Source organism: Pteronotus mesoamericanus, unplaced genomic scaffold, assembly GCF_021234165.1.
Source record: "Pteronotus mesoamericanus isolate MK-2021 breed Mesoamerican mustached bat unplaced genomic scaffold, CSHL_Meso_final scaffold_85, whole genome shotgun sequence".
Classification (NCBI taxonomy): domain Eukaryota; kingdom Metazoa; phylum Chordata; class Mammalia; order Chiroptera; family Mormoopidae; genus Pteronotus; species Pteronotus mesoamericanus.
The window spans coordinates 67,358,834-67,385,595 of record NW_026555329.1 but is presented as its reverse complement, the minus strand read 5'-3'; the positions used below and the strand labels follow the sequence as shown (position 1 = coordinate 67,385,595).

The window sequence follows — 26,762 nt, the reverse complement described above, 5'->3', positions numbered from 1 at the left end:
TGAGGACATAAGAATTTTTAAAAGCTCCCCCAAATAATCTGAATGCGCAAACAAGATTGAGAGCTACAGCTATTACTTAATGGTACTCAAGCTTTTCTGCTCAAATACTCCCTGAAATAATTTTGAAAATCTATGCATATTCTCCCCATTTTTAAATTGGCAAGGAAAAATTTTCATAGCTTATGAATATAAAAGTTGTACTCCTGTATATTCTAAATATTGTTATTTTTAATAAAGCTGCTCTTTCAAAATTATCAACAGAATAAAAATACCATCATCTTTTGTTAAAAATGTATTGGCTCTTCCTACATGTTCAATAATTTATATTATTTTTGTTTTTCCTTAAACTTACCCCACAGAATTTTAAGTAAATCTAATATTCTTTTATGCTGAAGGCTCTTTTTCACCCTATCTGACTTTCCTAGAGAAAAAAGAGAATAATTTAAATGTTTTTGGTTTTGACCATAAGATTCTAAGTAATTTTAAAATATTCTTCCAAATACTATTATCAATATTATAAATACATGATTGACCAAAAGTATATAAATATATATAACAAACTTTGACAGAAAATAATTATAGAGCAAAACGGTATTGGAATGGTTTTCAAAGGGATATGGGCAAAAAACTTTTTTAAAAAAACAATTATTTCATATATATATGTGGATGAATATCACTGCTATCATAATGGGGTTGGCATCCAGTCTATACCTATCTTATTTTTATAAATGTATGCACTGAAAACCTTACTCTTAAACACATGGGAACATAAGGAATTTGTTAGTATTGTTTAATTTTTTGGCTACCTTCTGAATTATATGGAAGAAATAACATCAGCTGCTATTAAAAATTATTTTTTATGATCTATCAAAAGACAAGTTGATTACGGCCTCCTTTTGTTTGAAAGAAGGAACTCAGAACCATCTATTTTCACAGAGGAGTTTTCTTTTTCTAGACATTCCTTTTCTCAACTTCAATACCAACTTTTTAGATCTGTCCCTTTGTTTGTGCCAGAATTTTTTACACTCCACAGGAACAGATGATAGGCACAAAGGCCTCTTCTGCAGTCATGAGACAGAATGTATTAAGATGGCCAGAAGCCTTCACCATGCAAGTAAGTCACCTGAGGTTCTTGTTAAAAATGTACATTACGATTCAGTAAATCCAGGGTGGGTCTGAGAGTCTACATTTTTTTTTTTTAATCCTCACTCAAGGACATGCTTACTGATTTTGGAGAGAGGGAGAGAAACATTGATTCAAGAGAGAAACATCATTTAGTTGCTTCTCACACATGCCCTCACTGCGACTGAACCTGCAACCCAGGCATGTGCCCTGACTGGGAACCAAAACCGCGATCTTTCAGTTTGTGGAACAATACTCCAACCAACTGAACCACAACAGCCAGGGCTGAGATTCTGTAGTTGGTGAGTGGACCACACTTTGGAGTAGAAAGGCCTAAACCACAGGGAAGCTCCTCAGCAGACCAATTCTTAGGAGAGATTATATAAGAATATTAAGACATGGTAAACTGAGTTCCTTATAAACTATTTTTGCCTATGTACTTCTTAGAAAGTCTACATGTACTCCCAGGGAAAAGCATGCCCCAATTTGAAGACTTCTAATCAAAATTAGGCACTAAAAACCATTTAAATTTTTAAATTCTAAACCACAGAATTTAGACTTTATTCACATCCCTTTTCTCTTTAAAATCCTTTGACAGCTCCTCACTTCCCAAAAAGTAAATTCAAACTTGCTAATGTGGGATGTAAGATCCTCTATAATTTATTTATGATCAAACAAGCAAATCATACATACACACACGCCTCTACTTTTTTCTTTTAATTTTTAATTTTTATTTTTTTGTTCAAATACATTTGTCTCTATATTTTTTTTTGTTTAAAAGTATTATTTATTTGTTAAAATGAAATAAAACTTAAAAACTTGGGCAACGCCAAACAAAAAAAGGCATTTAAAAAAATAAAAATTGAGCCCTGGCTGGTATGGCTCAGTGGACTGAGTGCAGGCCTGCACACCCCCTCTCATTCTCTCTCCCTTCCCCTCTGTCTAAAAATAAATAAATTATTTTATTTAAAATAAAAATAAAAATTGACACAATTACAACCCAGAGATAATCACCATTAAGACTTTGGTAAATTTTCTTGCAGTTTTTCCATATGCACAAGCATACAAAGGAGGGTGGGAGGAGAAAGAAAGAGAATTTTTAAAGATGACTAGGATTCACTTCTGGCCAAGATGGACATATAGGTAGATATACTTAGTCTCCCTGCACAACCAAAAGAAGGACAACAAATTTAAAAATAAAAAACAACCAGAACTGCCAGAAAATTGAACTGTACAGAGGTGCGACAACCAAGGAGTTAAAGCAGAAACATTCATCCAGACTGGTAGGTAGGGCAGAGACAGCAGCTGGGCAGAGTGATGTGGCCAGGTGGTGGCTGGTAGACCATCCCACATTTGCGTGCAGATAAACCGGGAGGAACAGCTGGGGAGTGAGACAGACAGTGCAACTGTGGAGGGTTCCAGTGCAGGAAAAGAAAGCCTCAAAACTTCTGGCTGTGAAAACCTATAGGGGTTGTGGCGGTGGGAGAAACCCCCAGTCCCACAGAAGAGTTCACTGGAGAGACCCATGGCATCCTAGAATGTACATAAACCCACCCACCCGGAATCAGCACCAGAAGGGCCCAATTTGCTTTTGGGAAGCAAGGAAAGTGACTGAAAGCCAGCTGAGAGTGGAGTAAGCAGCATTGTTCCCTCTCTGACCTGTCCCCCACATACAGGGTTGGTTGCCCCGCCCTGGCAAATACCTAAGGCTCCACCACTTCCGACCTAACAGGCACTCGGAAACAAAAAAAAATTACAGCCCAAATGAAAGAACAGATCAAAGCTCCAAAAATAGATCTAAGCGATGAAGAGACAGCCAACCTATCAGATGCACAGTTCAAAACACTGGTAATCTGGATGTTAGCACAATTGGTTGAGAATGGCCGCAAAATAAAGGAAAAAGTGAAGGCTATGCAAAGTGAAATAAAAAAAATTTACAGGGAACCAACAGTAAAAGGAAGGAAACCGAGACTCAAATCAACAATTGGGAGCTGAGGGAAGAAATAAATATTCAACCAGAACAGAATAAAGAAACAAGAATTCAAAAAAATGAGGGAAGGCTTAGGAACCTCTGGGACAACTTTAAATGATCCAACATCCGAATCATAGGGGTGCCAGAGGAAGAGGAGGAAGAGCAAGAAATTGAAAACTTATCTGAATAATGAAGGAGAACTTCCCCAATACGGCCAAGGAAATAGACCTCCAGGAAATCCAGGAAGCTCATAGAGTCCCAAAGAAGTTGGACCCAAGGAAGCATTCACCAAGGCACATTATAATTACATTACCCAAGGTTAAAGATAAGGAGAGACTCTTAAAAGCAACAAGAGAAAAGGAGACAGATAACTACAAAGGAGTTCCCATAAGAGTATCAGCTGATGTCTCTAAAGAAGCTATACAGGCAAGAAGGGGCTGGAAAGAAGTATTCAAAGTCATTAAAGCCAAGACCTACATCCAAGATTACTCTATCCAGCAAAGCTATCATTTAGAATGGAAGGACAGATAAAGTGCTTCCCAGATAAGGTCAACTTAAAGGAGTTCATCATCACCAAGCCCTCATTATATGAAATGTTAAAGGGACTTGTATAAGAAAAAGAAGAAATCAAAACTATGAACAGTAAAATGACAATGAAGTCACAACTATCAACAACAGAACTAAAAAAACTAAGCAAACAACTAGAACAGGAACAGAATCACAGTAATGGAGGTCACATGGAGGGTTATCAGCAGGGAGAGGGAAGCATGGGGGAAAAGGTACAGGGAATAAGAAGCAAAAATGATAGGTACAAAATAGACAAGGGGAGGTTAAGAATAGTATAGGAAATGAAGAAGGTGAAAAACATATGTACGACCCATGGGCATGAATTAAGGGGAGCAGAATGCTGGTGGCGGGGGGCGGTGCAGGGAAGAAGAGAATAAAAGGGAGAGAAAAAAATAAGAACTATAATAGCATAATCAATAAAATATACTTAAAATAAGGATGACTAGGATCAAACCATTTAATCAAGGTTTTCTTTTGTCCTGTGGGTTTCTTTTTAATATGTGATTATATATGAAGCATTTTCTCCTCAGCACTTAATAATATTCTAAAACTTGTATTTTAATATCCCAAAATAATTCAACAATATCCCCCCAAAACTCTTCCATTATATCCAGTAAATCTCAAAACAACACATCTCTATCAACATTAGATATTTGCTAAAGAATTAATTTGCTACTATACTATATTATACAATATAGATCCATGTACTATATTTTAGATAATATAAAAATAAGCACTGCCCTAACTGCCCTGGGGAAAATAAGCAGGATAGAGTACTGTAAGAAAAATTTTTAAAGAGTTTATTTATTTATTTTTAGGAGAGAAGGGGGGGGAGAGAGAGAGAGAAAGAGAGAGAGAGAGAGAGAGAGAGAGAGAGAGAAACATCAATGTGTGGTTGCCTCTCGAGTGTCCCCTACTGGTGACCTGGCCTGCAACCCAGGCATGTGCCCTGAATGGGAATCAAACCAGCGACCCTTTGGTTCGCAGGCCGGTGCTCAGTCCACTGAACCACACCAGCCAGGGCAAATTTTTCAAAATATCTTACTTAATTTCCTTAAAGGAATGAAATAAAATTCAAAGAGTTTTGTTTTTACTAAAATATTTTGCACAGAGTAGCAAGTCTCCTAAACACATGTGTGATAAGCAAATGCTTATTTCTCCTAATATGTGGAATCATAAAGGAAGTATAAATAAATAGAAAAGTTCACTGACAAATATGGGCAGAATAAATATTAATTGTGCAAAGGTGAAGATGGCAAGTGACTCTGGAACACTATCAGCAAGCTGCCTTCAGTAAATAGTAGTACCTTTTGTATAACTATAAAACTATTAAATAAATCTGAACAAAAACTAAAAAGACTTTTACTTAAAGCATTAATAAGTGATGAATTTGGAGAAATATGGGCAGGAATACCAGTCCACATATGTAAAGTCTGAGGAAGAAGTACCTGACCAACAACACAAGCTGTATCAAGGGCCCTATATAACTATCTGGGAAATGTCTACCTCCAATTATCAACCTGGTTCTGATATGCTATACTAACCAAACAAGTTCCAAATGTTAATCTGATTGTCTAAATAGGAGTTGCTGATTATGCGCAAGGGTATGGATAAATTCCTGCATTCAAAAAAAATTTGAAGAATGATAAAATAAATTAGATCTTGAATACAAAGGAAGGCATACATCTCATCTAACTCTTCCAAAAAGTCTCTCTTCAAGCCTAACCAATAGATAAAGCTCCATCCTCTGAATCTCACTCACAGTTTCTGTAGCATTTTACTGCTTTTATCACTCATCTGAACTTGGCATTTGCTATCTTCTCTACTGGATTATTAATTGTATCAACAGTTCATCACCAAAGATTCTTTCTAACACATTTAAATAGGCCTGCCTATGACCCAGGAGTCAGTAGGCATCCAATAGTTTGTTTTTGCTAAAAACAGCCAAAAATGTGAAAAGCTGTAATTGCAACTTGAATATCACAATGTAAGTAAAAACATAGATTAAAACCAAACTTTTTCTTTAACCTGTTACCCACAGTACCATTTTAGGTTGTAGAAAATGAAGATTGTAATAGACTTAAACTTTCAGACCTAGAGTGATGAATTTTCTAATCAGTTGAAATTTTCTTAAATTCTGGAAGAAACTAGTCTTATTCTGTCAAACCAGAAGTTAGCTATTCTCAGCTCTTTTAAAACCTATGCCTCAGTTCAAGGAAAAGATTTATAAACAACTTAAGTTTCATAAAAATCTCCCATTCAGAATTTTACATGTAAACAAACTATATAGATTTTAGGGAAAAAACATACCAATTTTCAACTAACATCACCAACACAAACTGCTTAGCAAAATGTATGTGAACCTATGTATGTGTATAGATATACAGATAGATAGATATCTTAAAAGATAAAGATATGTTAAAAGGTAAAGACATGGAACCGTGATAGGCAGTTAAAAAGAGAGGAGCAGAGCAAGGAACCATAGGCCAGGTATAGAAAGTCATTGGGGCAGGAAGCCCCAGGTACCTAGCAAAGGGCAAAAGAGGGCTAGGACCTCACCCCAGGGCAACCTTTCCTCCTATAGCATATCACTGGTCATGCGGTTCAGATTCTCCCCTGACCTTTCCTCCTCAGGCATTTTGATAGTCATGTGGGTTAGGGGGGAAATAAAGAAGACCACTGGACCATTACAGCCCCCAGGACAATGAGGTTCTTACTCATGTCAAATACATCTAGGCCTCAGTTGTGTTTCAGCCTCAGGCCCAGAAAAGAAGCAAAACCAGGCAAGGGACACCATGACTAACAGTAGAACCAGCTGCATTGACTAATGTTACCCTTGCCCTGGTGCCAACCAATCAATAGAGACCATGAAAGGGCACACCTGAAAAGTTGATGAATATTCTATTGGGATTCTCTCCTGAGACCGCCAGATAAATACTCTCAAAATGGAGGACCAGTGAGGCTCTCTCTATGGAACATACCATGCCTTTCCTTCCCCACTCCACCCCCACCACCGACACATTTCCCTTCCCTCTCTTCCTCATAAGCTCCAAGGCCCATCTTTTGCCTCTGCAACTTGTTTCTTGAAGCCCATTTCTTCTACGGCTCACTTCTACCTCTCTGACTTTCTAAGTAATCTTTCCCTAATAGTTTTAATCTTGGCTCTGAATTCTTTCTTAACCAGATCTCAAGTACTGAGGCTGCTGAACTGAGGTCTCATTTGACTCTACCAATCTAACACCTAGGGCTGTTTTCACCACCACCAGCAGAACCAATCCATATACATATATTCTGAAACAAACAAACAAACAAACAAACAAGTCTAGCTAAACTATTACAGAAAGTTCTCAGAGCAATAGACTTTAAGTCAAGCAATTTGCTACCAAATTCCAGATGGTCACTTTCCTTGCATGGCTTCCATTCATGTGCACTAATCAGTTTGTTGACACTACTTCAATAACAAAAAAATTAACAGCCTGGCAGTTGTTCAAACTGTTAAACATAGAGCTACCATAGGATCCAGAAACTCCACTCCTGGGCATTTACCCAAGAGAAATGCAAACACATAACCCCACAAAAACTTGTACACAAATGTTTATAGTAGCATTATTCATAACAGCCAAAAAGTGAATACAACCCAAATGCTTGTCTACTAAAGAATGAATAAACAAAATTTGGTGTATAGATAAAATGGAATATTTTCAGCTATAAAAAGGATGTAGAACTCATACATGCCACATGAATGAGCCTTGAAAACAGTATACTAAGTGAAAGAAGCCAATCAAAAAAGACTTCATATTATATTATTTCATTTATAGTAAGCACTCAGAATACACAAATCTATAGAGATAGAAAGTAGGTAAGTCCTGGCTGGTACGGCTCAGTGGACTGAGTGCCAGCCTGGGAACCAAAGCGTTGCCAGTTCAATTCCCAGCAAGGCACATTTCTGGGTTGCAGGCCAGGTCCCCAGTAGGGGGAGCACAAGAGGCAGCCACAAACTGATGTTTCTCTCTTTCTCCTTCTCTTCCCCCTCTGTAAAAGTAAATAAAATCAGGAAGGAAGGAAGGAAGGAAGGGAGGGAGGGAGGGAGGGAGGGAGGGAGGGAGGGAGGGAGGGAGGGAGGGAGGGAGGGAAAGAAAAAAGGAAAGATTCGTGGTTGCTTAGGAATAGGAAAGTAAGCTGACAGGGGGCGGGGGGGGGGGAGATACAGTTTTCTTTTTGACTCTATAAAAATGTTCTAAAACGGATACAGTGATGGTTACACATATTCTGTGAATATACTAAAAACCACTGAATTGTGTACACATTAAACACTTGAATGTTGTAAGATACGAATTACCAATATGTTGTTATATAAAAATGTCAATTAACAAATACTTATATTCAAGGAACTGGAGGAAACGATTGCTATCCTAAAGTTATTCAAAGTATTGGTAATATGCTCTAAAATAATTAAAAGCTACTAGGCAAATTCATTTGTAATATACCAAGTTTTACAATTCTTAATGTCTGAATAGAAACATTGCCTATAAGAATTAAAAATATCTGTATAGAAAAACTTTTTAAAACATCAAGATAAATAAGCTTTCTACTGTTTCCAAGTCCCTCCAAGTAGAACACCCTCCTTTGTCCCCAAGATAAGCAACTTCACTTAAAATATTCTCATAAAATTGCTGAAAATTATGAAAACTACAAAGATTTATACCATGGGTTTAAAACTTATTATTTGATATTTTGAACATGCCCAAATTTGCATTAAAAAGAGAAAAGTAGTCAAAACAAAAAGTAGTTAATTCACTCATTTACTAATTTTATAAACATTATGCTGGACTACAATGATACGGGGGAAAATTCCATAGTTCCTGTGGAGCCTGTGGTCTAGTTGGAGGGGGACAGCTATTAATCAAGTAATCATACACATAAATGTACATTTGTATGAAAGCATTTAACTCTTGGAGCAGGGGAAGGGATGCCAGACACAGTGGAGGGACACTTTAGCTGACAGCTGAAGAGTAAGTAGAAGTTAGGTTTTATGGCTCTTTTGATCAAACTACTTAAATCAAAAGGGAAAGGAATAAAGGGGGCAATGAGAAGAGGGGGACAGGGAACATATCCAAGGATGCTTAAAATAATTCAATGTTACTATTTATACAAAACATGCCTTAACAAATACACAGGTGACTATAATAAATATCAGTCATACTAAAGGAATGTAAGGAAATTTAAAAAGTATTAAAAACTAACAATATTTACAAAGCAACAAATTTATTAGACCCAAGTACCTTCCTTCTAAATACTGTTGTCACGTAAGTATAATATTCTTAAGAAAATCACATTAACAGAAAAGGAAAATATGTATATACTTCTGGCAAAGATTAAACTCTCAATTTTTGGACTTCGTATTTAAGTCTCAAAAGTGACTTACAAATCAACAAAACCAAGAATAAAATCTCATTTTAACTCTTAGTAAGTACTTAAAAACAATTGCTAACAAATAATGTTACGTTTATTCCATAATTTTTCCCAACAGATACTAGGAATAAGCAGATAAAAGTGTCAAAAGGCACAATGAAGAAAAACACTAAGCAAAGAAATATGAGACTCAAGTATTAGATTATTGCATTAATATAACCATGAGGAACTCATAACCTACAAGATATAATAGTCTATTCCATAAGAACTAAACATAGTTTTCTGCTTCTTGATATGATAGAATAACCTGTAGCAGAACAACATTCCCTCTTAAAACTAGAAAGGCTGCGTAACATAGAAGGTATCAGAGACTTTCTCATAAGCTAAGACTAGAATACCAAAAAACTCATTAAAAGGAGCTCCCCATCCTTTGCAGCTTTCTCTCCCTCAACTCATCATCTATTTCTTTAATGGCAGAGAGAAAAGAACTGAGAAACCAGAAAAGGACAACCACAACAGGGCAGAAAAGTCAGGAAACTTTTACTAATTTCATGGGGTCAAGGGAACAAAACTTGGTAGTTGGATCTTGCCATTACATCCAGGACTTAAGAAGTCAAGATTCCATAATGAAGGGAGGCACAGAAGAACAAAGCTAACAATGGTGTGTACTGATTTTCCTCGAGGCATTTGTTGATTCTTAAACTGCACAGTGCAAGAGGCTAAAAAAAGCCACCAGAAAGCAAATAAAAAGCAAAGAGAAGCTTTTAGGACTCCCATGCTGTCAGAGAGACAAAAGAAGGAGAGGTCCATTAAAAATCCAGTTTTTCAGCTGGGTCCCCTCCAGAGTTACCAAAGTTGGACAAACTAAAGGTTTATAAAACTTAAAACCCAATCTCAAGTCAGCTTAGTTCTTGAATATTGAAGTGATTTATCTCTCTATTCTATCTGCCTACAAGATGATGATGATGATGATGATTACTAGACCAAACAAGATACTTAATCAAAACCAAAAAGATGAGAGAAAGAGACCTACAGGTGATCCAGATATAGGAGTTTTCAGACATAAACTTTACTAGAGGGGGTATCCAACACGCAGCCCAGGATGACTATGAATGTGGCCCAACACAAAATCATAAATATACTGAAAATCTTTTTGCTCATCAATCTTCGTTAGTGTTTGCATATTTAATGTGTGACCCAAGGCAACTCTTCCTCTTCCAGTGAGGCCCAGAGAGGCCAAAAGGCTGGACACCCCTGCAAGTTTAAAGTAACTTGATTGATATGTTCAAGAAGACATATGACAATATGGAGATTTTCACGAGAGAATTAGAATCTATTGATAGAGAGGGCATGGGGGAGAGAATACCAACTAAAAATTCTGGCACTAAAAAAACACTATAGCTGAAATCAAGAAAAAAAATAGATGAGATTAAAATCAGACCAGGCATAGCTGAAAAAAGAATTAGTGAGCTACAACACAGGCAAGTAAAACCTATCCAGACTGGAACAAGGAGAGAAAAATAAAGATGGAAAAGACAAGAAAGTGTAAGGGACAAATGAGACATGATAAAATGTGTAATATAGATTTAATTGGAGTCACAAAGGGAAGGAGAAAAAGAAGGGGCAGAAACAGTATCTGAAGAATCTCAAAATGTTTTCAGAATTGATAAAGGAATCATACTACAGATTCAAGAGGTACTAGAGGTCCCAGAGTAAATACAAAGAAAAATCTCTGTATTCTTAGGTGCTACATCTCTAAAATTAAAATGATTTTTGAATAACTGAAAAACAGAACACCACAAACAGCTGAAATGTATCTATCTACATGTAAAGCATCACAAAGTCCCTTTATCAGGCCCAAAAATCATTTATTAAAAGTCCACTACATTTACCTAAAGCAAAAAAAATTTTTTACATACTATAAAACCTGCCTGCATTTGGTCAATATAAAAAGTACTGCTCAGAGAAGAATCATAACTTGGTAAGTCACAAAGATCTAAGTCCTTGTTAGCCAGAAAGTTTATCTGGCTTTTTCCATAAGATGGCTCTAGTAGCACTTAGTTGTCTTTAACTTCATTCAAAACAATTTTGTTAGATTGTGACAGCTGTCATATCAACATTCGTTTTTTTAAAAACTTACCAAAACTGATGAATTTTCTCTGTACTCATTTTAAAATTGAAGATGGAAGAAAATACATGACATTTTCAGCATATTATGCTTCATTACTTCAAAAAAGGTAAAAATACAACTGAAATGCCAAAAAAAAAAAAATTGTGCAGTGCATGGAGAAGGTGCTATGACTGATCAAATGTGTCAAAAGTCGTTTGCAAAGTTTTGTGCTGGAGGTTTCCTGCTGCACAATGCTCCACGGTGGGGTAGACCAGTTGAAATTGACAGCAATCAAATTAAGACACTAAGAACAGTCAACATTATACCAGGTGGAAGATAGCTGACATACTCAAAATACCGAAATCAATAAAGTTATTGGCGAAAATGAAAAATGTGTCTTTCATTTTGCAGGAAAAAACCGTAAGGACTTTTTGGCCAACACATAGGAGCCAGCTCTACAGGTTTGATCTCTAGTCCTCCATCCACCTCATGATATTTTTCTCTAACGTGGGTATCTTGACTTTTCTAAAATTCTATGATTACCAGGCTTAGAATATCATTATCTTCAGTGGCCAGTAAGGTTCCCAAACAAGGCCAGTGTCTAATCTGAGTTTGGGAAAAGGGAAAGAAAGGGAGGGAAAGAAAAAAATGTGACAGTCCCTAATGCTTTGGGTTGCAGGAGCCTATGGGATTATAAGGATTTCTAAAATGTAAATGCATAACCACCATTGTCTATAGACCAAATAAATAATCTCACCATGTGTTGTATTTTTCAAATGTGATTAATAAAATCAAAATTTAGTCCTGGCTGGTGTAGCTCAGTGAATTGAGCACCAGCCAGTGAAACAAAAGGTTGCAGGTTTGATCCCCAGTCAGGACACATGCCTGGGTTGTGGGCCAGGTCCCCAGTAGGGGATGCTTTGAGAGGCAACCACATATTGATGTTTCTTTCCCTTTCTTTCTCCCTCCCTTCTCCTCTTAATTAATTAATAAATACATAAATAAATTTAAAAATATTCATTTAAAAGCCAAAAAAGGAAGAAAAAGAAATTATTAGGAGCAACGTCATTTTGAATTACATAAGCATTCTCTAGACATCTCTTTGGACATGCCTAATCAAAATCACATTCTTAATCCCAATTACTAAGGATAATGTCAAACTAAACCCAAGGTACACAAAAGCAGAAGTTTCCTATACAGACAGTAGGAAAATAAACTGGTAAGTTTTAATCCAACAAGTCAATATCTAGGAACTCATCGTAAATGACTTCAAGATTTATTTCTATAAAGCAGACTGTTTCATTATTCATAACGGTCAAAGAACAACAACAAATAAATAGAAACAAACGAAACTCAAAGCCTATATATCCAATAAGAGACCAATTAAATAAAATGTCAAATTATTACATGGACTATAATGTACCCATAACAAATGACAATATAGAGGGCTATTTAATAACATGAGGACATATTTATTATTTATTAAAGAAATAGAGAACAGCAAACAGAAGACAAAATCAAATTGAAAAATACATCTAAACACAACAAAGTATCTGAAATGATATATATCAAAGGGTGATGAGTTATCTTTGGGTGCTAGTATTAGAGGTAATTTATGTTTCTGTGGGTCTATGTTTTGCAAATATTCCACAAAAGAATTCTTGGGGTTTTTTTGCAATTAGGAAAAAATATAAATTCTTTTTAAATGCGAAATTTTTAAATAGTTTAAATAGGTTCACTCCTATCCTAGTGTTCGAATCACAGATATCACTTTTACTCTGAAACTTGAAGCACATGATAACACAAGAAACTATTTTAATTGTTTGATTTTTAAGAAGTAAAAACAGAAAAAGGTAAACAAACAAAAAGCTTCATCCAATTTTACTATCTAAACTGTTAAGTATTTTAATAATATGTAAATAAGAATCATTCCAAATCAATGAAATTACCTAATGTATAAAAAACGCTTTCAATAATCCTCCCAGTTTTCCTATTACTATATTAAAACCAGAAAGGTAAAGATAAAACATATCTAAATACTGTTCTTTGTGTACTCTAACTTTATAGCACTTCTTATCTGTATTCCCAATTAGGTACATATTATAGTCATGTAAAATAGTGAAGGAGCTTTGGTAACAAAAGTCAGAAGGCCCACCATCAGAATCCTATCTCCAACCCTTTCAACTCTTAAACCTGGGCAAGTTAGCTTACCTCTCTGAACCTCAATTTACCTAACTATAAAATATAATGACAATATTGAGGGTCATTTGTGAAGACTAAATAAAAAACTACAAGTGCTAAGCATAGTTCCTGAAGAACAAAAGGCACTCAATAAGCAGTGGTTGTAACGAGAGGCACATGTGATAGTTTTTAAGTCTGAGATCTCTTGAAAACTACTAAGACATTGGACAAGTTACTTAACTTGTATAGACCTCAGTTTCCTCACCTGCAAAACAGATATAATACTTATCTTGCAATTCTGTGCTAAGGATTATGTTAAATTATATATAAAAATCATCTTGCATATACTAGGTACTCAATAAATTGTACTAACACTATTAGCTATAGCAATATACATTTGAATATATGGATTAGCAGTTTATAAAATATTTTTACATGTAAGACTGCATGTAATTCTAAGAATTACTCATCATTTAAATAAGTATATTTCTCTTTTTTCCCCAAGTTAGGTGTAAATTTCAGAAAAAAATAAAATACAGGCAAGCTTTTTAAAGCACACTAAAAAAAAAAAGGGGGCCACTTCATTAGTTTCAACGTAAAAACTATGTTATCTATAACTAGATCTCTGCTTTAACATTTTTAAAGTCCAAATAAATCTAAAATGCTTATAAGGTGAAATCTTTGTTTCTTTCTGCTTTTGGAAGAAGGAAAAAAAATTGTTAAGTCCTTAGGAAGAGATTAGAGATCTGAATTTTTCTTTTTTTCATGACTTCATGTCTTTACACAACTAAAATGGAAGCGCCTTTAATACAACAATTCTTTCAAATCTCTGAACTCCTGTCTCAACTTTCGTGCAGAAGCGAACATCACTATAATTAAGACCATGGACTGTGGAGCCAGACCACCTGGGTTCAAATCCTGACTCCACCTAGCACCCACTTCAGGCAAGTTTTAACCTCCTCAAGCCTGTCTCCTCAGCTGAAAAATGGAGAGTCCTCATACAATTGTTTTAAGGATTAACTAAGTCAATACCTTTAAGGTGTTCATAAGAGAGGCTAGCATATGGAAGGCACGTTATGTTTTTGCATTACGACCCCTCAAAATGCCTGCATCTGTGACTTATAATCAATAAATATTTGCTACTCTGTAAACAATTTCAGCAAATGGTTTTACTTAACATTAGACCAGCTTAGAAGTACCTTACTTAACATGACTGTCAATGCCAGTAAAGATACAGCAGCTGCTGTTAGGATTTCAGGACAAAGGTAAGCAAAGTCAATCCTTCTTACACTTCCTATGATACAAAGCTATAACATCCCTACTTGCAAATTAATAGACGTTCAGTACCAAAAGTGTTTCACAATATAGGTATGGCACACACCAATCCAGGAGACACAAAACTCTCACACTAAAGCTCCATAATGCTCAACTACATTCCTTCAAAGAAAAAAAATTCAGAGTACTCTTTTATTATAATAGTTCAGTGCTTTAAAATAAAAACTATACTGTGTAAGTCAACGGACTATCATAAGCATTAGACACTATAAAGTGTTTGAAAGTTAAATATGCATTAGATACTAGTTTATGAATATATTTAACAGATCTCATACAGCTGCCTTCTAACCCCAAAATTAGTGCTCTGGGGCCAAGATGAGACATAAGTCAGAGTAAAGCAGCCATCCCACTAAATCATTTCCTGCTTGAGATGTACTGGTAACTCAGATGGGACTTGTGATAGCCAAGTCTCACTCCTACGCTGTAAGTTTAAAGAGTGAAATCCTGGAAGTAGCCTGATTCAAGACCAGGAAAATGTCTCCAGTTATTAGATCAAACAATGCCACCCAATTTCCAACTGTCTGTGATCCTAACCTGGGTATAGACAAATGATGATTATCTTTAGGTTCAAGAATTTGTTAGCCCGGAAAATCAGAAGTCAAGTACCTAGGACCACATTTCAACTCTAGCTGAGGGCTACCATGTTTACCTGGCTCACTCTCAGGTTAAAAGTTTCAGTCAGCATCAATCAGGTCACAGCCATACAGCAGCCATCAATAGGACACATGGGCCAGATCAGACCACAGTTCACTTGGCCCCCTTCACTGAACCAGAATCACTGAAGGCCTGACTGCCAACCCTTGACCTGACAACAGGACAATGGCCTGGCAGTCAGAGTTAGATTCTTTTAGCAACAGCTCCATTTTGAGATTCTTGATGGATTTGACTAGAGGGAACAAATTTGAAAAAATGTGAAGAATTTTTTAAATGTAGGTGGAAAATTTTGAGTATGCTTCACAGATCTAGTCACTTCATTTTTCAGTAACATAAAAACGTATTATTTGCAACTTGTTTTGTTCATAAAATCATTCTGGGTTAGTGAGATGATGATCCATAAGGACAACTGTCACTTTTCTTCAGAATCTGCACAGTTCACTAAATCAGTTTCTCTTATCTGTATTTAAAACTGGAATTAGTTTCAAATACAGAGCCCTCTCTCAAAAATAACTTAAAGATCACGAAATACTGTATTAAAGTACTTTCGACATTTCAGATGGAATTTGCTACAGAAAAACATGTAATATGTTATGTATGACTGACTACATATGCAATGGTAGTAACGCAATGGAATGCTTTTTAATACCCATATCAGAGATCCAGATCAATCCAGTGTTGGAAGTCAAGTTCACTAAAGTTAGACTTTTCCGTCGATATTTGAGTTTCTGGGTTGAGAAATTGGTCTGTGTCTATAAATTCACGTTCTGAAACATAATATAATGGAACTCTTCTGTAATGTCCCTCCTTGCCCACTACCTATCTTTTTCAGAACTACCAGCCGTGAGGAGCTGGGCGGGGGTGCGGGGGGAGCGCTCCCCCGCCCCCCGGCAAATCCTACAAGGTCTCCCCACTTGCAAGGATTCGGATGGATTGCACAACTTTTCAACCTTCGTGACTCTTTCCACTCTTTTGGTGCTCATCACTTTTAATGACCACCCCCCCACCCCGAAACTCCTCGTCTTAGCTTTACACTTGTACCAGCGGCAACTGACCGGACTATCTGTCCCCCGTCTCTGACCAGCTCGGACGACCTTAGATATTTCTACAAGTTTGACCGTCGTCCGGACTCCCAAACCTCCGACTCCTGCCCCACCTCCCTGAGCCTCCTGCCCCCAAAATCCTCAACCCCCAAATCCCGAAGGCAGCATCACTGGCTCCGGGTGGAAGCGCCCCGAACCCACCACATACCTCGCCCCTTCCCCGCGACCTTGCTCTCCCCACTCTAACCCCTCCCTGAGTCGGAGGCGGACAACGAACTCGGTGGCTGGACTGACTCTGGAGGCCGCGCGTCCCCTCACCAGGCCCCGCCTGGGCCTCTCGGCTCGGCGCCCTCCACTGCCCGCCTAGCGCAGCTGAGTTTACGCCGAAGAGTAGAGAAGCACCAGCCCAAGGCCCGGCACTTACTCAGGAAGGTAGGTGGAGGAGAAGGAGCTCCACTTGTGTAGCGCATAGGGCAGAAGCCGGCACTCGGGCGCCGCAGCGACAGCCCCGCCAGCCGCCATCTTGTCAGCACCGTAGCGGCCGCCACCGACCGCCGGCCGCACAAGAAGGAGGGGAGAGGCGTGGCCTGACCTTAAAGGGGCCGCGGCCCACCTCGGCCGCCGGCAACCTCAGTTTCGCGTCACGGTTACAGCTGCTTGGAGGGCTTGGGCGCGCGCGGGTCCGCGATTCTCTCCGACTTTCCGACGCTGAACCCTCCTTAATGACTTACGGAAACTGGGACGGGAGTGTGAGCACCTGAGGGGCTCTCCTGTGGGGCTGGCAGGGAGAGGCGCAAAGGACTTGTCTTACAAGCTGAGGTAAGAAAAAGCCAAGAATATAATGATAAGAAATAAATGGTAGCTATGGGCCAGGAAGGGAAGGAACATGAGAAGACAAACTTGGAGAAGGGACTCCTTTGAGACTTCAGAAACCACTGCCCTCTCCAAATTATAAATCCTGTCAGGACACAGCATACAAGGGAATTGAAGTGGAATAGCTGAAGTCCTTTTCCTCTGGAGTTGTCATGGTTTTAAATGTCCTGTCCCCGTGTTCCAGAGGCACAGCGAGACAGAAAAGGAAATGCTCGCGTGTCCTCTCACCGTGTTCTGTGCCCTTGGTTGTAAACATTTGTTGTGAGCCCTTTCCTGCGAATCTTGTGGAGTTGGTTTGCTCAGTCACCGCATTCACCACCCCCCCCCCCCCCCCCCCCCCAGACCAGAAAAAATCCTTAAGGAGTTGAGGAAACTGACCTCAGTTTTCCAGTTGGTAAATCTGCGCACTATTAACTCTGCCAGGCATTTAGCCCAAAAGTTCAGAGAAAGCGAGAGACAGAGTTTCAAGAAAAAAACTAGAGAGGGAATAACAGTCCTTGTGCTCGGAATGCCATATGGGCTTCATACCAGCTTCTTATCAAAAAAGGAACTCTTGCTCTAAATATCTGGCAGTGTTAGACAATGCTCCCATCAGGTACCTCTTTCAACCTTTATCGCTTGGTTTAGCAGTTGCAGTCACCAAAGTACTTGTCACTCATGGTCTCAGAGGTTCTACCCCTGAAAACCTAAACAGTGTCTTCATCTCCCCCTGAGAGATGAAAAACTCATGCGGAGTTTCTCAGCAAATGACCAAGACAGTCAGAACACCTCAGTAACTGTGTTCTCTTCCCATTATAATCATTAACCTTCCTCACATCTTTTTTCTGACTTTTTATTTCCATAGGGAAAAACTTGGTAGTGGCCTCCACTAGCATATCAGATCAAGGATGCTAAATACATCTAGAAAGGCCACAGTATGTCGACCTTCAAAATTACACGTTCTTTGAGTGTTGCAGCATGTGGGAAAAGCATGTGTTCCTGGAGGGAACCCTATCGCCCCAGTGACTCCAGTTGGGAGTCCAGAGACAGTGGGAGAAGCCAGAGGTTCCTCCCAAAGATGAGTAGTCGTTATCTTTGGGGAAAAGAGACACTTTTAATGGGAGAAGATTAAGATCATGATTCAGTTCAATTAGTTTGGGGCTCCACATTTGCTAAGTATACCTCTTACCCTTTGTTGGTAGAGCCCTTGTGTTTTTTCAGATATACAGTTACGTTTTATGAATGATCTTCAAAAAAAAAAAAAACAACAACAAACAAACAAACACAGAAATTGGTTCTTCCTAGATGACTTTCTAAGACTTTCAGCAACTTTCCATTCCCTTTGGGTAAAATCAAAAGGCCTTAGCAGAGGCCTTTCATACCCAGTCTTGATTCCCTCTCCAGCCTTCTCTCCCTCTTCTCTCCCTCCCCCTCCCCCTCTTTTCTCCTTTGCACTCTTTACCCCAGCCACACTAACCTAATATGCTGAATTGGTTTCTACAATTTGTGTCTTCTCTTGCCAGGGCTTAGCGTAAGCCAAGCCAGGAATTCTGTCCCCCATTCTTCACCAGGCTGATTCCTGCTCATTTTTCAGATTATTTCATTTTAGAAAATCATTCCTCATCACTTATTTTGGGGTTAGATGCCATTTTCTACATTTCTCTTGGCACCCTGAGTTTCCATCCTTATATTAGCAAACATTATAATATATTTTAATTTCCTCTTTATTTCTCATTCTCTCTCTCTAAACTCTAGCTCTCATAAAGTAAGATGTGATGCATATCTTGTTCACAGTTGTATCCTTAGTCCTGTTAGGGTGTCATTATATATTTCTTGAAGAATGAATGGATTATGTTAAAAGAGAACTTGGGTTACAAAGCAATAAGAATGCCAGAGCTTCTCAGACTCCAAGCATGTATCCCTGAGGTATGACTGCCACAGAGAATGTAAAGATTCGGGATAGCATGACTTTTCTATAGCACAGATTTTACAAATGGTAAAATAATTTAAAGCCCTCACATATTAACATAAACATAGATAGATGTAACACTGAACCTAAAATTTGTGTATATGTTAAGATAAAATAGAAAACTAAAGAAATTTCAAAATTTGCAGGAGTCTGCTAGTAGCTCACGTCTCCTAGGGGTAGATCTTTACCTCCTCTGCCTTTGGGGCATTACCTTAGGTGATGATGTTTATTGTAAGGATACATGGGGAAGTCCTAGAAACTGTTATTAGCCGCTAAGTCTCCCCACTCTTCAAAGATTGGAACATATTAATGGCCTCGTGGAGAACTGGATATAAATCATCATTTTGGGGGAATCAACAGGGAATCATCTTTATTTATCTTTCAATCCCAATATGGTTCTTATAGTAAATACTTCCCAGAGAGAGTAACTGGTTGTATTTGGTTTGTCACCATTCATTATCTTTTCCTGCAAAAAAAAAAAAAAAGAAAGAAAGAAATTTATTGAGAGGCTGTGATATGCCAGGCCCTGTCCTAAATGCTAAGGAAACAGGGATAAACAGACAAGCCAGAGAAGGACACAGCTTTCATTCTGGTAGGGCAACATATAATAAATAAGTTAACTAGATAATTTTAGATTGTATATTTTAAGTGCTAAAAAGAGACTACCCTGGAGGAATATTTAGGTCGGATGGTAAAGAAAAGCTTCTCTAAAAAGGTAATATTTGAGCTAATACCTATACAGTGAGAAAGTGCCACCCATGCAAAAGCTGGATAAAAAAACATTCCAGGCAGAGAGAAGAAGCCAGCACAAAGGGCCTACAGCAGGAAAGGGGTTGGTGTGTGCAAAGAAAAGAAAGTGTGGCTGCAGATCAGTGGAGAGGGAGAGTGTAGTCAGAACAAATGGGGCCCTAACAGTCTTGGCAAGAAGTTATGACAAGGAAATATGAAGGGATTCAAGCCAAGGGGCAGCAAAATTCAGTTTACACTTTGTAAAGATCGCTCTGGAAAAAAAAAAGAAGAAGAAAAAAGCCCTGGCCCAAGTGACCCAGTTGGTTGGAGCATTGTCCCATAAACAAAATGTTGTGGGTTCGATTTCCAGTCAGGGCATATGCCTAGGTTGCAGGTTCAATTCCCAGTCTGGACACATACAGGGAGGCAACCGATTAATACTTCTCTCTCCCTCTTTCTCTGAAAGCAATGAAAAAAATGTCCTCAGGCAAGGATTAAAAAAAATGGGTTGGAGGGAGGCAAGACGGATTGAAGTAAAGGAGAATTGACAAGAGGGTTATCTTAGTAACCAGGCCAGAAATGATGGTGGCTTGGACTAGCAGGGGAGATAGAAAGAAGTGGTTGACATAGTTTGGAAATAAAGCCCACTAGACTTGCTGATGAGGGAGGGAAGAAAGGATTCCAGGATAACTCCTGGGTTTTCGGGGTGTAGATAGTGATGTTTTAATTGATAGGAGAAGATTTGAGGATGGAACAGTTTTGAGGGAGAAGGAATCAAGAATTCTGACTTCAGCATACTATATAAGGGGTGCCTAATATCCAAATGGAATTGCCGAGCATCCAATGTGGGGACCTGTATTGGTCAGAATCTTATGTCAAGCTACCTCATAGGCATTTGGCCTTCTTTATATCTGCTCAATCAATGGTTGTTTTTTTTTCTTTTGGTTTTGTCACTGATTCCTGGGTCAATGAATTTTTCTCTGAGGAGCAGAATCACCATAGCTCCCAGTATAGCAGCTCTAGATAGAAGAAACCATCTGTGGCAGCCTTCTGCAGAAGGAGATTGAGGAGTACAAGAATAGTCTAGGGAAAGAAACCTAGAATATACTTTGAGAATCCCAGTTTCAGTCCCCACTTTCGCTACTTTTCTAGTGACAAGACCGTGGAAAAGTCACTTAACTTCTCTGAGTCTCATTTTCTACCACTATAAAGTGATTTTAATAAACTCTATCTTTTCTGTTTCACACAGTGGTTTTGAAGATCAAGAGTCCTTGTCTGCTATGATATAAGTTCTCATTTAATTCTCATAAAAACTCTGACAGATAAATATTATTATACCTCCTTTCACAAATGAGAAAAATAAGACTCAGCAAGGCCTAATAATTGTTGTCTTTGCTTTTTACCGTGCCCCACTCCCCCACCCCGCCCTGTTCTTAGATATGCAGATGGGGAGAGAGTGAGACAAAGGTATTTGTTCCCCTGACTCCCTGCCTGCAAGATCACTCTGGGCTGACTGGCCCTTACAACCAAAGATAACAAGTCCTCTGCCCAAGTGGCCTCTGCACAGCTCTCTCTGATTCTGGGTTCCAGTAACCACCTACATTTTGCTCCCTATGGTTTCCAGTATGTTCTCACATTTTTATGTTTAGTCTCTATTAAATCTCACAAATCGTCCAATTTCAGAATGCCGTCCGTTTCCAGCTAGAACCATAACTGATAACAGTAACTTATCCAAAGGAATATAGCTAATCAGTGACAGAACCAGAATCTTTGGTTCAAAAGCCCGCTTTTTTATTGCATCCCATTCTTCCCAAGCCTTAGAAAACTATAAGGTACTATTCAAATACAAGATGGTGTTAAATAATGAAGAACACCAGAGTTTAAAAGCAAAACAAATACAACTGATTTTATTTGTTTCCAGGCAAAAGAATACATCAATGGGCTGAAAGAGAAAGAAGGTGTCTAGGTGTTTTTAATTGTTAGTAAAGGGTTTCGTAGTTGTTACAGTAATTAAAGATTAAAACAAATACTCTAAGTAGGCTGCAATAAATCCACAGCTCTGTGCATGACTGGTTAAAACAGACCCTATATTTCATGTTAGGAAACAAAAAACTTGTAAGGGTCTTGCTTTAGCTTATGAACGTCATTCGAAGTTCATCGTTTCTCTAACAGCTTTAGCTGGTTTGGAGAGTTGAAGCACAGCACGGTATTCAGTGCCTTATCTCCTAAGCAAGATGTGCTGTAAACAGAAGAACTTTTCTTTACAATATTATTATGCAACAGATGGAGAGACTAATACCCAAATATGTTAGATGTTATGCCTAAGTTCATTTATACAACTGAGCTGTTTATAGATCTGAATCTAGAACTCAAATGCCTAGTTCTCAGTCACTTTTTTTCTTAATGTAATTAATGGGAAATTTTCTGGTGTACACCTACATTCTTCTTCTTTATATCCTCTATAAGTAGCACACAGTAGAGTCTCAAGAAATATTTCCTGAATTGAATCTCTTGGTTTCTCTTGAATTCCTTCTCACTAATTGTCTTAGTCAGGTAAGGCTGTAATAACAAACATATGATAGACTGGTGGCTTAAACAACAAGCATTTCTCACAGTTCTGGAGGCTAGAAAGCCCAAGATCAAAGTGCCAGTAAATTCAGTATCTGGTAAGAGCCTTCTTTCTGGTTTGCAGACAACCACTCTCTTGCTTCTGCTCCTGGCCCCTCAAAATACATGTTCTCACATGAAAAATACATCAATTCCATCTCAACAACACCAAAAATATTAACTTATTCCAGCATCAACTCTAAAGTCTATGAAGTCAAAAGCCTCATCTAACTATCATCTAAATCAGATATGGGCATGATGCACCCTGAGGCAAAATTCCTTTCCAGCTTTGAGCCTGTGAAGCCAAACCTGCGTGGGATAAACATTCCCATTCCAACGGAGAACAATAGGAAAGGAGGGAGGAAAGAAAAGTGGGGGAGGGGAGAAAGGAGTGATTAGTCCCAAACTGTCCAAAATTTAGCAAGGCAAATTTCCTGAGATCTCAAGGCTGGAGAATAATCCCCTTTCTCTTGATGCTCTGCCTTCTGGACCCCTTCTTCCTCCCATTCCCCCTCCCCCCATTTTCTGAAAACCTCCACCCCACCATTGTCCCCACAGCTCAGCCATGCCAGAGACATATTCCCAGAGCTCTACCTGGTGGTGGTCACACTGCTACAGTTCCTGGCAGCCAAGGCTTTGGGTAGGAGCTCTCTGGCCTCTTGTGAGGCCCCCCACCTTTTGAAACCATGAAAGTAGCCCTAATGATCTTTGAATTGACTTCAGGGTCATTCTTCCCTTCTCTCGAAGAAAATCTTTGCTCCAGCTGGGGCCTGTAAAATTCAAGAAGTCCAACAGTCTTCCTTAATTCCACCCACTTCAGTTCAAAGCTAGGTGTTCCTGCTGGGGTAGATGATTAGGTCTGTGAGTTCACATCCACACTAATCTCCTTATCAAATGGTCATTTAGCCACACCCTTGACATTCTTCTCCAGGCACTGCTTTCTCATTTTTTTATAATATGGACTCGCTGGGAGATTTCCACATCTTTAAGTTCCGGTTCCTTTTTCTTAACAGTTCCAATTCATTTGTCTCTTTTTTTTGCATTGAGTACCCAGGAAGAACCAAGCCATTTCTTCAACATTTTGCTTAGAAATCTCCTCAGCTAGATGTCCAGTTTCATCACTTGTAAGTTCTACCTTCCACAAAAACACTAGAACACAAACACAGTTCAGCCAGAGTTCTTTGCCACTTTATAACAAGGATCACCTTTCCTCCAGTTTCCAGCACCATAATATCTGTGTGAGACAAGAATGGTCTTGGCCATCCATATTTCTATCAACATTCTGTACATGATTATTTATGTATTCTCTAAGATAGCATCTTTTTCCCCAGCTCTCCTTTTCTCTTCCCTTCCTAAGCCCTCACCAGAATTACCTCCATAGCAATCAACTTTGTCTAGCTAATGTATAAGGCCATTAATGCCATCATTAGGCTTCACTCTCATGACCTCATCTACACCTAATTACTTCCCAAAGGTCCCGTTTCCAAAACGTCACATTGGGGATTTGGGGCTTCAACATATGAAATTTTGGGAACACAAGCATTCAGCCCATCAGCACTAATTTATTATTATATTTTTAAAAAAATAAAAGGAATTTGCTTAAAGGTCATTTATAGATCAGAAAACTAAAAAGAATGAAAGGCAAGGGGGCCGTCAATCTATTTTTTGTTTAGTAAATGAAGAAAATCACCATGCGGATTAGAAGAGTGAACTTGCCCCAGTATAATTCCCATTGGACATTTCTTTCATGCCAGGAATTTACATGCATTATCTCACAACAACCCTGCAAGTAAACTCAGATTCTTGGAGGTTAAGATTCACCAAACTCCTATATGCCCTCTTCATTTTACAATTCTCAAATGTATGCATTCCTAACATCACCCCAGGATTCAGGATTCAGAGAGCCAAGAGAGAGAATCTGTTGTACTCCTAACGCTAACTGTTCTGCCTCAATCTTCTGTTCTCTCATGGTTCCCGTATTAACTCATTTCAACTTTGTTATTGGTGTTCGAAATCATTTTTTTAAGCACTACACTACCAAAAAGAGCAGATGAAAAGCAAATGCCAGTGTTTTGTTTGTTAACTAAGGGAATATCCCCTTTATTTTCTAGGACAAAGGAATGTTCTTTGGGCCTTGGCCCAAGTCATAGGTGAACGTGGAGACTAGTTTAAGGTATGAAGCTTGGATCTGCCTTCTCCCAGGAGGTGGCAGCAGCAGCAGCCTTAGCCTGCTGAAGAAATCAAACAATTCATCCCTTTGCCTGTTGACACCCAAACCTAGTAATTCCTGGTTTCAGCGACCACTTTATCCCTCCTTTGGTTTGGTGAGCTCGGTTGGAGCCAGGGCACAGGAACTGGCAAGGATTCCTCTTCTAAGTGCCTAGTTTTTTACAAACACTTTGGTCTGAGCTGTGACCTTGAAGCATGTGTGAAGGAGGACCAGAAGTCTTTGGCCAGGGAAGAGAGCTTCAAAAAGAAACAGTAACTTAAACACTTCCATCCACACTGGCATAAATTCAGAGGACTCCAGCTCACACTTTGGTGCCACACCAAGAATATAGATTCTAGACCCAGTTTCCCAGCTACCAGCCAGCTGACCTTGTCATTGAATCTGTCAGAGCTGCAATTTCCTCAACCACCTAGTGTGGACTAGGTGATCTTTAAGTGCCTGCTAATTCTCAAATTAGGAGTTGCTGCACTTTTATTTTCTGGATTAAGTAAGACCGGGTATTGACCTTTTCAGAATTTAAAATTCCCAGACACAATAAAGCACTGCTCTGGTTCCAAGCTAATCCCAGGTGAGCACATATCCTGGTTTGGTGAACACTGCCAGCTGCCTGGGTGGTGGGCAGGAATCCCAGGAAACGTCTGAACACCATACAGATATGGATGAACTGTCAACTACTGGGAGTTGCTTTGCAAATTACCACATCTAAGTGAAACTGACAAAATAATATTCCAAAAAGCAATTAACACTGATTCCTAATGTATTTGGAAGGAAAAGGTCTTTTGGGAGGACTGAAATTGGCTCAGAAAAAAATGATCCCAGCCCTCTGGGTAGAGAAATGTTTGAGGTGAAGGGGATTCTTAAATCAGAATCTGTCAGTGCTTTTATCTTATCACCTTCCCGATCTTTTGTGAAGGAGGAAACAGAACTAGCTCCTCTCACTCCCTCCCACCCCCAACTTCATCTTAGTTGCTGTCACCTTTATTGCCTGGACTGCTTAGACTTTTATCCATTCATTCAGTAATCACTTCCTGGACACCTACTAGGAATACACCTCATTATTACTGCGCTCACAGTCAAGTACATTGTCAGATATTAAGTGGGCTAACATAAAGAATTCAGAAAGGATTAGCATATGAAATATAAAGTAATAATAGTGGCCATAGTAGTGATACCAGTAGCATTATCTTCCTAAGGCCACGAGCCAAATATATTTCTTACTTAAAGTTACTCTCAGAACATAATAGAATCATCTAGAGATAATCTCATTGTCCCATAGGTATTGACCCCTGCCGATCTATCAAGGCAACTCTCTCTTCCCATTTCACATGAAAGTCATCATATTAGAATCCCATCCTGAGTTAGGAAGCTTTAGCTTAAGAAGGCCACCATAAATGGAAATATGTATCTGTTGCCTGGCATGAAAGGACCGGGCTGAGTGGGGACAGCTTCCTCATCTACCTTTGCCTGCTGAGAGTATTAGCACAGGTTATGGGCTGGTTAAACAGGTTTTGGTGTTACTGAAACAGAGGGAACTGAGGAATGACAGAAATAAGAGAGCATGATGACACAAATTCTAGGCTGGCTCCACGCTAGAAAAGAGAACCCTATCCAACTTGGAGAGCAGGTCAGAGAGAAAAGGAACACATGAGACTAGAGACTGAGCTGAGCTATACAGTACAACAAACAAGCAGAAAAGAAGCAAACCATATCTCCTGGTCCCCCCACATCTCAGATGAGCCTGAGGAGATCAACTGAAGTTTGTCTTCAGACATCAGATACCTTTGGAATGTTGGAATCAGGTCAAATCACTTCTCAGTGCAAATTTTTATAGACCTTTCTTATCATATTGATAATTTTTATTTATTTGCCTCCTGTGTATTTCCAAATGAGCTCAAAATGATCTCCTCCCCTAACCTGTACAAACCAATTTTCAGCAATGCCAGTTACTAAATATGTAGCACAAATGTTGCGACCCTTGG

General features: G+C 38.7%; 1 protein-coding gene across 3 annotated transcripts in view; it reads right to left on the bottom strand.

Moving 5' to 3' along the window:
• Positions 1-26,762, bottom strand: part of MKLN1 (muskelin 1) — a 341,476-nt gene that overhangs the window by 163,161 nt on the left and 151,553 nt on the right. Inside the window, exon 1 of one of the 3 annotated variants that reach the window (XM_054564058.1) lies at positions 16,821-16,946. The exons of the other annotated variants lie outside the window; for them this stretch is intronic. Within the exon in view, the coding sequence (XP_054420033.1) occupies positions 16,821-16,918 (98 nt within the window). The 5' untranslated portion in view covers positions 16,919-16,946. Of the gene's footprint in view, positions 1-16,820; positions 16,947-26,762 lie in introns of those variants that run through there. 3 annotated transcript variants of the gene reach the window in all.